The 12,835-nt window shown below is 46.0% G+C and overlaps 2 protein-coding genes across 2 annotated transcripts in view; one reads left to right on the top strand and one right to left on the bottom strand.

Annotated features, from left to right (window-relative positions):
• The window catches only part of LOC134983294 (oocyte zinc finger protein XlCOF7.1-like), a 223,708-nt gene that overhangs the window by 109,416 nt on the left and 101,457 nt on the right, over window positions 1–12,835 (bottom strand). The window lies entirely within an intron of this gene.
• LOC134983261 (zinc finger protein ZFP2-like) overlaps window positions 1–12,835 on the top strand; it is a 77,861-nt gene that overhangs the window by 39,159 nt on the left and 25,867 nt on the right. Inside the window, exons 4-5 of the mRNA XM_063948985.1 lie at window positions 4,096–4,197; window positions 4,343–4,690. Coding sequence (XP_063805055.1) covers window positions 4,096–4,197; window positions 4,343–4,690 — 450 coding nt within the window. The remainder of the gene's footprint in view (window positions 1–4,095; window positions 4,198–4,342; window positions 4,691–12,835) is intronic.

Here is a 12,835-nt window from a genome sequence, read left to right as displayed (position 1 = left end):
TCAGGCTGCAACCCATATGCCCAGACCTGTGGGTCTCCTTGTAGCAAGGAAATCACTATGCCCACCCGCTGAATCTCCGACCCAGAAGACTGAGGCCTAAGCCGGAAGTATAGCTTGCAGCTCTCCTTGAAACAAAAGAACTGCGAGCGATCTCCAGAAAAACGATCCGGGAGATTTACTTTTGGCTCCTTAACCCCTGAAGGTGCTGCTGCTGCGGGAGCTCCGCCAGCGGCCTGGGAGGTGTGCATTTTAATGGACAAATCATTAAATTGTCGAGTCAGGACCTGCACCTGATCGACCACCTGTTGCAACGTATTTTGAGGGGTATGCTCCATATTCGCATAAAATTTCAACAGGAGTATTAGGCTGCTGAATATGTTATGCACACCAGTGCCTGCAGGAATGTACTGGTGTCTGAACTGTTATGCACACCAGTGCCTGCAGGAATGTACTGGTGTTTGAACGGATAGGGATGCAAAACAAATGAACTCACAGACAGACTGGGGAATATGACATTACGTACACAGAAGGTGATAGGGTAACAAAATAAACACAAAGTGAACAGAGAAGCCCAGAGGCTAAGAAACTGGGTGTCTCCCTAGTATTAGTAATGCTCAGATGGAAAAAGCAAGATGTTGTGTTTTAATACGTAGAGAACCCGAAATGCTGTTGCTAGGGCAACAGCAAAACCCTAAAGGGTTACCAACGGGTGTGGCAGTAAACTCCTTGGTCAGAGATGGAATGATAGACACAAGGAGAGTCTCCCCAATCCTAATCCTCACTTGCAGTGCACAGGTTCAGCTTACTGCCACTAAACTTACACCTGAACACCTTGCACAGTGAGACAGGATTTAGGCAGGCAAATCTGAGAATACAGCCGCAAACTTGCTAAGTTCACAGAGTAGCAAAAGAACCCCAGCAAGTTAAACGACTGACTCCAGTCTTACTGCTAGGTCTGGATTGGCAGAGTGTAGTACCAAATCCCCAAGCCTATTTGCAGTAAGCAACAACAAATACAAAGCTACACAGTACTGGCTAACTTTTAGGAACTGACTAACCAACAAAGATTCAGCAGCATCTGCTTAACCTGAGAAGAGGCCTTATATAGCAGGTGCTGTCCACGCCCCACTCAGACCTCACAGACTGTGAGCACAAAAACCAGCATCGGATCCCCTGCCGTGCACAGAGCCTGTAACCACTGCACAGCAAAAGACCCGAACCGGAGTATCAGCTGCGCTCAGGTTACTCTGCTAACACTTGTCTCCCGGTTGCCTTGACGACGTGGCAGCACAGGGCAGGAGACCCTAACAGTTGCTGATCGGAGTAGCACTAGCTTGGGAAGTGCTACAACAGCACGGCTGGATCCTGAATATTCCAAAGTCGCAGCTGGTTCTTGCAACGCGTCTATTGTTCCTGGGGATGGTTCTGGACACAGAACAGAAAAGGGTGTTTCTCCCGGAGGAGAAGGCCAAGGAGTTGTCATCGCTAGTCAGAGACCTCCTCAAACCAAAACAGGTGTCGGTGCACCACTGCACGCGAGTCCTGGGAAAGATGGTAGCTTCTTACGAAGCAATTTCGTTCGGAAGGTTCCATGCACGGATCTTTCAGTGGGATCTGTTGGACAAGTGGTCCGGATCGCATCTTCAGATGCATCGGATGATAACCCTGTCTGCAAGGACCAGGGTGTCTCTACTGTGGTGGCTGCAGAGTGCTCATCTTCTGGAGGGCCGCAGATTCGGCATACAGGACTGGGTCCTGGTAACCACGGACGCCAGCCTTCGAGGCTGGGGAGCAGTCATACAGGGAAGACATTTCCAAGGACTATGGTCAAGCCAGGAGATGTCCCTACACATAACTATTCTGGAACTAAGAGCCATTTACAATGCCTAAGTCAGGCAAGACCCCTGCTTCAAAGTCAGCTAATACTGATTCAGTCAGACAACATCACGGCGGTCGCCCATGTAAACCGACAGGGCTGCACGAGAAGCAGGATGGCAATGGCAGAAGCCACAAGGATTCTCCGATGGGCGGAAAATCACGTGTTAGCACTGTCAGCAGTGTTCATTCCGGGAGTGGACAACTGGGAAGCAGACTTCCTCAGCAGGCACGACCTCCACCCGGGAGAGTGGGGACTTCATCCAGAAGTCTTCCGGCTGATTACAAACCGTTGGGAAAGGCCACAGGTGGACATGATGGCGTCCCGCCTCAAAAAAAAGCTAGAAAAATATTGTGCCAGGTCAAGGGACCCTCAGGCGATAGCGGTGGACGCTCTAGTGACACCGTGGGTGTACCGGTCGGTTTATGTGTTCCCTCCTCTTCCTCTCATACCAAAGGTACTGAGGATAATAAGAAGGAGAAGAGTAAGAACTATACTCATTGTTTCGGATTGGCCAAGAAGAGCTTGGTACCCAGAACTTCAAGAAATGATCTCAGAGGACCCATGGCCTCTACCGCTCAGACAAGACCTGCTGCAGCAGGGGCCCTGTCTGTTCCAAGACTTACCGCGGCTGCGTTTGACGGCATGACGGTTGAACACCGGATCCTGAAGGAAAAGAGCATTCCGGAGGAAGTCATTCCTACGCTGATCAAAGCCAGGAAGGATGTGACTGCAAAACGTTATCACCGCATATGGCGAAAATATGTTGCTTGGTGTGAGGCCAGGAAGGCCCCAACGGAGGAATTTCAACTGGGTCGATTCCTGCACTTCCCACAGTAAGGGGTGACTATGGCCCTCAAATTGGGGTCCATTAAGGTCCAGATTTCGGTTCTGTCGATTTTCTTCCAGAAAAAACTGGCTTCACTGCCTGAAGTTCAGACTTTTGTTAAAGGAGTGCTGCATATTCAGCCCCCTTTTGTGCCTCCAGTGGCACCTTGGGATCTCAACGTGGTGTTGGATTTCCTTAAGTCGCATTGGTTTGAGCCACTTAAAACCGTGGAGCTAAAATATCTCACGTGGAAAGTGGTCATGCTGTTGGCCCTGGCTTCGGCCAGGCGTGTGTCAGAATTGGCGGCTTTGTCATGTAAAAGCCCTTATCTGATTTTCCATATGGATAGGGCGGAATTGAGGACTCGTCCCCAATTTCTTCCTAAGGTGGTTTCAGCGTTTCATTTGAACCAACCTATTGTGGTGCCTGCGGCTACTCGGGACTTGGAGGATTCCAAGTTGCTGGATGTAGTCAGGGCCCTGAAAATTTATGTTTCCAGGACGGCTAGAGTCAGGAAAACTGACTCACTATTTATCCTGTACGCACCCAACAAGCTGGGTGCTCCTGCTTCAAAGCAGACTATTGCTCGCTGGATCTGTAGCACAATTCAGCTTGCGCATTCTGCGGCTGGACTGCCGCATCCTAGATCAGTGAAAGCCCATTCCACAAGGAAGGTGGGCTCTTCTTGGGCGGCTGCCCGAGGGGTCTCGGCTTTGCAACTTTGCCGAGCAGCTACTTGGTCGGGGTCAAACACATTTGCAGGATTCTACAAGTTTGACACCCTGGCTGAGGAGGACCTAGAGTTTGCTCATTCGGTGCTGCAGAGTCATCCGCACTCTCCTGCCCGTTTAGGAGCTTTGGTATAATCCCCATGGTCCTTACGGAGTCCCAGCATCCACTTAGGACGTTAGAGAAAATAAGATATTTCTCGTAGTCCGTAGTGGATGCTGGGCGCCCATCCCAAGTGCGGATTGTCTGCAATACTTGTATATAGTTATTGTTTAACTAAAGGGTTATTGTTGAGAGCCATCTGTTGAGAGGCTCCGTTGTATTTCATACTGTTAACTGGGTATAGTATCACGAGTTGTACGGTGTGATTGGTGTGGCTGGTATGAGTCTTACCCGGGATTCAAAATCCTTTCCTTATTGTGTCAGCTCTTCCGGGCACAGTATCCTAACTGAGGTCTGGAGGAGTGTCATAGAGGGAGGAGCCAGTGCACACCAGGTAGTCCTAAAGCTTTCTTTAGTTGTGCCCAGTCTCCTGCGGAGCCGCTATTCCCCATGGTCCTTACGGAGTCCCAGCATCCACTACGGACTATGAGAAATAGATTTACCGGTGAGTAAAATCTTATTATATACTCTGTACTCAGTCACTGTGTGTCTCCTACAGATGGGTCCAGTAACAGAGATACCCCAGAGAGTTGTCCCCGTCCTCTGTATTCCCAGGATTGTACAGAGGAGTATCACAGGACCCCACAGGAGGATCAGGTAGGTGGGATTTAGGGTCTCACCAATATACCAAAGTGACTGTCACTATATGTTGTGTAGAGAAGCTGTGTGTTTTATACACTGATATTATACTGTTTTCTCCAAATGTCATTATAGTGTTGTGTTTTGTTTTTGTTTTTTTTAGGTAGAACGTCTGTCTGATATTAAAACAGATGATATAGAGGGAGAAGAGGAGACGTATGTGACTGATATAAAGGCAGAAGATATAGAGGGAGAAGAAGAGATGTATGTGACTGATATAAAGGCAGAAGATATAGAGGGAGAAGAAGAGACGTATGTGACTGATATAAAGGCAGAAGATATAGAGGGAGAAGAAGAGACGTATGTAACTGATATAAAGGTAGAAGATATAGAGGGAGAAGAAGAGACGTATGTGACTGATATGAAGTCAGAAGATATAGAGGGAGAAGAAGAGACGTATGTGAGGGGGGATCAGCAGTGTAAGGAGGAGGAGATCCCTACAGATATCAGCACAGGTGAGTAATAAACATTTATTACAGAAAAGAGTCACATATTCTCCTTGCTCGGTCACTACAGCAATCTCTTATCCTACACCCTCCTTTGTCAGTACAAACCAATGAGGAATATTTATTTTCCCAGAGGGGAAGTCATGAGCCATCACCTCTATTATACTCCTGCTCTCCCCCTCACATCATGTCACTGTGTGTTACCAGCCCAGAGATCTGACCAGTCTCCTCCCCACACTCTCTGGTGTATCTCATACATTGGGAGCCATCAGCCCCTATTATTTTAGGCTGGGGATACTGGGATGGTCTTAGTACTATGGGGTATAGATTGGGTCTATTGGAGCCTAGCACTTTAAGAAATCATTAGTGTGTGCTGGCTCCTCCCCTCTATGCCCCTCCTACCAGACTACATTTAGAAAAACGTGCCCAAGGAGCCGGGTGCATTCTCTGGAGCGCCAGAGAGTTTTTTTCAGAATGTATTTTAGTTTTTGTTTTCAGGAAGGACGGGTTGGCACCAGTCTGCCTGCGTCGTGAGACTTAGGGGGGGGACCGGTACCAACCTCTTGAAGGGTTAATGGTCCAGATCCCCGCTGACAGGACATAGCTCCTCAAGGGGGTTGCTTCGCTCACCCACAGCGGTGGGCACTCTTCCCCACAGCATGCCGCCACCCCTAATTGAGTGGTGAGTGCTAAACCGGTTCAGATGGCGGCATTAAGGCAGCGGGCACAGTGCTGCTGTTGTCCCTCTATGCAAGCATGATGACACCCAGACGTGACTGAAATCTTTTAGTCTCGCTCCCACCTGCCTGATCTCCAGGCTGAGAGGTCCACCATCATGCTGAATATTTGGAGGAAGCAGAACCTGGATTCTGTCCCTGGGAACCTGTTGGTGCAGGTTTTTTTGATCTTCCCCGACCTCCTGTAAAGAAGGTGGGAGGGGGTTTGGATTTTTTAAATGTTGCGGTCCAAAAGGACTGCAGTGTAGGTGTAGGATAAGATTTCCTAGCTTGGGCTGCTGCGGTGGGAAGAAATGTCTTACCCGCAGTCGCCATGGAAATCCACGAATCCAATGCATCCCCAAATAGTGCCTGACCTGTGAATGGCAAGTTCTCCACACTTTTCTTTGATACTGCATCCGCAGTCCATTGGCGTAGCCAGAGTCCTCTGCGTGCCGAGACAGCCATGGAAGAAGCAGGCCAATGTCCTTCATGGCCTCCACCATGAAACATGCAGAATCCTGTATGTGACGTAAAAACAAGTCAATGTCACTCCTATCCATAGTATCTAAGTCCTCTAGTAAGGTGCCTGACCACTTTACTATGGCTTTAGAAATCCATGCACAAGCAATAGTGGGCCTTAAAGCCACGCCTGTAGCAGTGTATAGTGATTTGAGCGTAGTCTTAATCTTGCGGTCAGCCGGCTCCTTTATGGCGGTTGAACCAGGGACAGGTAAAACCACCTTTTTAGACAGCCTAGATACAGAAGCATCTACTATAGGTGGATTTTCCCACTTCTTCCTATTCTCTTCAGGGAAAGGGAAAGCAATGAGAATTCTTTTAGGGATCTGGAATTTTTTCTCTGGGTTTTCCCAGGATTTCTCATACGTCCTAGAGGATGCTGGGGACTCCGTAAGGACCATGGGGTATAGACGGGATCCGCAGGAGACATGGGCACACTATAAGACTTTGAATGGGTGTGAACTGGCTCCTCCCTTTATGCCTGGCATGACATGTATGCAGTGCACGGACACTGTATACGAACCCCCGCCAGCATGAACCGTTAAAATAACAGCGGGGCTGAAGCGCGCCGAGACGGGGGCGTGGCTTAGCCCTCACAGCACGATACATCGCCATTCTCTCCAACAGTCCCTGCCAAAAGCTCTGTGTACATAGCAGTGTAAAGGAAGTGGGGCACAGTGATTAGTGCAATATACAAGTATAGCACTATGTTAGATCATGGCCGTGTAGTCAGTGTGTTGTGTATAAGTGTCTGTGTTTTCCCTGTCAGATACCCACTATAGCTTTTAGTACACATGTGTCGACATGTGTGAGGGCTCTGTCGCAAACAGTTATGGGAATATCTCTGTCGGCATTGCCGACTCCTGTGGTACTTGATTGAGTAAATGAAGTGTCAGCAGGTCGGTAGTGGTATTCTTTCAAAGAGTAAACACGCTATGGGAGACACAGTAGTATGTGGGTGACCCTGTTGGCACCAACTGTCAATACTGGGTGTAAATTAACATGCTGTAACTGCCTTATACCTGTATATATATTTATATGTATATGTATGGTATGGTTTCATGGGCCTGTAGCTCGAGCACAGACATGGTAGTATTGTGGGGGTGTGATATTAAAATTATATATGTATATTTCCCTTGGACCCCTTGGGGTCGCAAGAATGTTATTTTGCCTGGTACTACTCCCTGCTGTCGACGATTACTATGTTTTATGTCGACCATAAGGTTTCCTGGTTAGATCCACAACTGGGGCATTCAGTACATGGACATACACATTCAGAACACATTAATGTCACTAGGGACCCGATGGTTGCGGACAATCCGCTTATATGTATGGTGTATATATATATATTGATAAAGCTAAATATTTATCTTATATAAAACCCTTTATGAGGTCTAAGAACACGGTACGCTATTTACTTATGAAGTACCGTAAGGGTACGCACGTTGCGTAACAATCGCTTATCCGTAGTCGAGACGCTCAAGCGTCACGTTCGCTCACGGCCAAGAGATCACAGGCAGGCACGCTATTGGCTGCCGAATAAACGTACTGGTTCGCTATATCGTAGCGGACGCTCGGGACCACGAGGAGATCACCAGCGGCGCAGACGCTCACAATGTTAAACCTTTATATCTAAACGATCAACAATGTATTATGCAGTAAAACCTTAGTGTAGTGAAAGGGTGTAAATGCAACACAGTATAACCTTATTAACTCAAAAGCTGTTCGAGCGTCACCGACGCTCTGAGAATACTTAACACTATAAGAAATACACAGATACCGTGCTTTAGGGTCTAACGCCTTATATGAATGTTATTACTTGCAAAAAGAGTAATACAGTACAAGTCACACACTACAATATAACATAGACTAACTAACCAGATAACTACACAGGAAATACAATACAATTACGTTTAAGGGAAAATGAAGGAGAAAGAGGAGAAGAGAGAGAGAGAGAGATATGGCTCACAATAACAATAAAGACAATATGATTGCGGAGAAAACTTACGCACAAAGGGAAACGATCGCATGCGCCTCTGGATATCCAGCTCCCGATTATCAGCAATGAGAACCGTTGAAGAGAGTGAGCTGGATACCATCGGCTTGTCTATTTATGCCCCACACACAATACAATTCAATGGTCCCTACAATCTCATTGTTCATTGGACACAGGAATTCGTCTTCGCATTATAACAAAAGGTCATAGGTTGATTCATACAGGTGGGCTGTGTCTACTTCCAACTGCTCAGGTGGGTGGGAAACTAGGTTTTCCGCCGCATGGATAAGTAAGTGCAAATAAATAGTAAATGGATATAAACTTCTTATGTCCATAACTATTCGCACAAGCGATTTATCCGCTTCAAACCAACACCGGAATATTGCTAATTAAATACTCTTCCGATGGATACTAAACACCACTGTATGACCCGTGTTGGACCCTTCGTATCAAACAAAGAGGGATCTCTTTGTCCAGGAACATGCTACATTAACTAAACTTTCAGAATCTATCAAAGGGACCATGATCTACAAAATACATTATATAGTGAAAATATGTAACGATTGAGTCGCACGCTGCGAACACATAAACTCTACCGTAAATACGCATACCGTGCACCTGCGGGTGCACGTAACAGCGGGTATGCGCACGCACGGGAGAGCGCACGCATGCGCAACGCGGACATGTATGAGGTGCAAATATGGCAGTGTGCATAGTAATATTTTTCTGACTTTGACAGTCCACCCTTTGGCAGTCAACAATAACTGCCACCTTCTAAAACATTTCAAAAAGAGAAAAATATATGTCAGGGGTTAATACATTTCCATGGTTGGGTAAGGGAGGAGAGAGGAAGGTGAGAAAAGGGTATGACCTAGTGAGATAGCAGAAGCATGTGTGTATGAATCCATGTTTGGGGGGTCATGTATCATCGTGCCGTACGTGTTGTACATCAAGCTTCGAGGTATTGCGAAGTATACATTTGAATTCCTTCTTATCCCGTATTAAGGGTCTGTGGATGGGCTGTCAAACTTTACCGAGCTCTTTTCGGCTGTGGTTGCAACAAAATGGGGGAGCACATTTTAGTTGATGATACATGAATGGGGGAATATGTGATTGCTGATATCTGTGCCTGTATTCCCTATCGACTATGTGTGTCATTACCTGAGGGTTGTAGAGATGAAGATAAAGAACACTTATGGTAAATGCAGTGGTATTCTATGTCAGGTTAATGTACATTTGTCGGTTGAAGTCTTGTTCGGTGTCAGTTGATTGCAGTCTTCTTTGTGCTTTTGCCCATAAGGTGCGAGCAAAAAAGCTTTGTCAATGTCCATAGACTTACAAAAAGTGTTGGGCTAGCGTAATTTTAAAATTTCTAGGGAAACTGGGGGTCTATGGCACAGTTCATCAAATATCTGTGTATAAGGTTGTCAAAACTTCTTCTTTAATCCATCAGTTGTCTGTATACAGGATCATCAAATTCCTCGTCCGAGTGGGTCTTTTTATTTTGGAGGAAAACGGAAAAACAGGTGAAAGAAACGGACCGTATAATCGCATTTTCATCACATCATTGTTTCTACAGTTGGGTCATAAATCAAATCCATTGGAATTACAGTTTCCCCTCTCCTCAGACTCATTACCCTGGTACGACGTTTGCACTTCATTAAAGCCTGACCGCATCTAAATATCAAGCCAATTGATATGACAACACCTAAGATACATAGAAGAAACTTCCCAACATCCATTATGACTCCTTGAGCCCATTCTCCTAAACCAGAGAACCAATTTCGCGGGTTCAACCATGACACCCAACCAGTCAGCTCATTACCTACAGCAGCAAGAGTGAGATTGTGTCTTCTGCGAAATTCCCACTTCAATTGGAGAATATCGTCCATCTTTTGGTCTATGACCTCGACCGGGTCCTCGGTACTATTTGTAATATATGTGCAACATTTCACGCCGTACTGCGTTGCCAGTGTGACACAATATCCGCCTGTCACTGCTGTGAGGTAATTGAGAACCATTCTATGCTGGACTAGTTCTGTTTTATAAGCTTGAAGTTCTCTTCCAGTATACCTAAACGTATCATCATACATTTCCGTGATATTGTCTAACAAATTTGCAAGCGCAGATATGTATCTATAGTTCATCACTCCTCGAGTGGTGCGAGTGAAGTCTAACGCGAGTAGAACCTGAATCCCGGTGGATTCATGGATCATGTCAGAGGCCAAATGCTCTGTCCTTTCTGTCAGTTGCCTTTTAACTACGTGCTCGTAATGAGTATGAGTATAAGGAGCTTGGGCACCACGGTGTATATCTTTCATTTTGGCATGTGATACAGTCATTACTTCAGGCAGTACTTTTCCAATATAACACAATCCTTCAGAGTTTGGGGCAAGCCACTTATACGCCTTCCTCCCGCATATGAAATATGCATCATTGGGGAGAACATATGGGACGGAGTAGGACATAACCATATTACACATCTTCCATGTGAAATCTCCTAACCCTAATTCTCCCATCTGTTTAGTACACGTATCAGTTTGTACGATATGTGCGCAGTTTCCTGGTGATACCTCTCCAACTCTCGTAATCCTACTTCCTAGGGTATACCTATACCGGAAAGATTTTCCTCTACTGGCTATGTGGCGTATAAGCTCTGTATCTGTAGGCATTCTATCTGCTCTATATGAAAAGGTCATGGTTTGGTTACTCCATGACACTTCCCAATTTCCTGGTTTTCGGGGGTTGGTAATGTTAAAACATATTAGGGACTTATCCACATGATATTGGTGGAGCTTCAAACTAGGAGGGCTGGAGATATTAAACCTCTGGCCACCGGTCTCCCACCCTTTAGCTCAAGTACCTCCCCTACCGTTAAAGGAAATGGTACTAGCCCTGATTTGCTATGACCTTGAGGTACTTGAGAGCATACCCAACAATCTGTTTTATTTAACACACTACCCACTAAGGAGTGATAGTCACTCAATGGATGCCGGTCCATATGGATATTAAAACTGGATTGGCATTTCTTAATGCACCCATCCTCAACTACGTTGTCACAGAGCCTACAGATACAGTTTTCTTCAGCTAACAATCCTTCACAATTCCTTCTATTGTCAATGCTATCGGATCGTTTTCTGATACTCGCCTTTACTTGTTGGTTAAGTTGTTCTTGGAAAACTACGCCTCCATCTTTATCATCAGAACCCATTCCAGAACCTCTCTCGACCTCCATGGTACTCTCGCCGGAACAGGCTGCTCTGGTCAACATCATGGTCAACAGGAAAATCCGGATCACAGTCTCTTGGGGCAAGTCCATCTTATAGGAGGTAAACGGAGAAGAATGAGAAGGGGGAAAGAAATAATTGAGGGAGATGGGATGGGAAGTTGGAGAAAAACAATAAAAGGGAACAGGGGATCGACAACTGCTTTTGATCTTGTGATCTTCAATGCTCAGGTGCCGCCTCAGTCCTCCTGGAACAGACACTCCAGTGATACAACTTCTACCATCTGTTCCTTATCACGGGACTTCTCTGGATCAGCGACCTTCTTACAGTGGGACGAATGAACCCAAGTCTCTCTCTCAGCAACCTTCAATGCTGTAGTGCTAGTCAATAAGACCTGGTATGGTCCTTCCCATCTGTCAATAAGGCTACCTGAGCGTAGAAAATTCCATATCATTACATAATCCCCAGGTTCAATGTCATGACAATTACTATCTGGTAAATCAGGAATCACTAACTTCAAATTATCATTTTGATTCCTTAGCTGTTTACTCATGTTAACCAGGTATTTTACAGTCACTTCATTGTTACACTTCAAATCATCCTGAGGGTTAATCATAACATGCGGTTGTCGACCAAACAGAATTTCAAAGGGGGACAGATTAAGAGGTGACCTGGGAGTGGTTCTGATGCTGTATAGTACAATGGGTAAAGCTTCTGGCCATGTCAATCCTGTTTCTGCCATAACTTTGCTCAGTTTATTTTTAATAGTGCTGTTCACTCTTTCTACCTTCGCACTCGCCTGGGGGCGGTACGGAGTGTGCAGCTTACTATCAATTCCCATCAACTTACACATTCCTTGAAAGACATCACCTGTAAAATGGGTACCCCTATCACTTTCAATTATTCTAGGGATACCGTATCTACACACAAATTCCTGCACAATTTTCTTAGCAGTAAACATAGCGGTATTTGTGGCCGCAGGAAATGCTTCGACCCAATTTGAAAACACATCTATACAAACTAGTACATACTTTAAATTTCGACAAGGGGGTAATTGTATGAAATCAATTTGTATTACCTGAAAAGGGCCGCCTGTAGGGGGGATATGAGATAGTTCTGTTGGTATTGCCTTTCCGATATTCTTCCTCAAGCAGGTGAGGCATGACATTGCTCTCTTTCCCGCATGGGATGAAAATCCTGGGGCGCACCAATATGCTCTTACCAACTTGCACATCCATTCCTTGCCTAGATGAGTCAGCCCATGTGCTGCTTCCGCTAGACTTGGAAGGTATGCTCTGGGTGCCACTGGTTTACCATGTGCATCCATCCAGAGTCCTGAGGACTCTTGGCCATATCCTTTTGCCCTCCAAACCGCCTTTTCCTGTGTGGAACACAAATTTTGCATTTCACACAATTTCTGTGTGTTGACAGTATTAAATACCATCAGTTGTGTGGTATCTGTCTGTCTGGGGGTACCAGCTGCTAACTTAGCAGCTTCGTCTGCTTGGCTGTTACCAAGTGATACTGGGTCCTGGCTATATGTATGTGCTTTACACTTGATAACAGCCACTCTGTCGGGTTCCTGTATCGCTGTTAGAAGCCTTTTGATGTGGGCTGCATGCGCTACCGGTGTACCAGCTGCCGTCATGAAATTTCTGAGGCGCCATAGGGCTCCGAAATCATGGACTGCCCC

Source organism: Pseudophryne corroboree (assembly GCF_028390025.1).
Source record: "Pseudophryne corroboree isolate aPseCor3 chromosome 3 unlocalized genomic scaffold, aPseCor3.hap2 SUPER_3_unloc_11, whole genome shotgun sequence".
Lineage (NCBI taxonomy): Eukaryota > Metazoa > Chordata > Amphibia > Anura > Myobatrachidae > Pseudophryne > Pseudophryne corroboree.
Note: the sequence above shows the minus strand (reverse complement) of the source record. Positions and strands in the feature narration are given on the sequence as shown.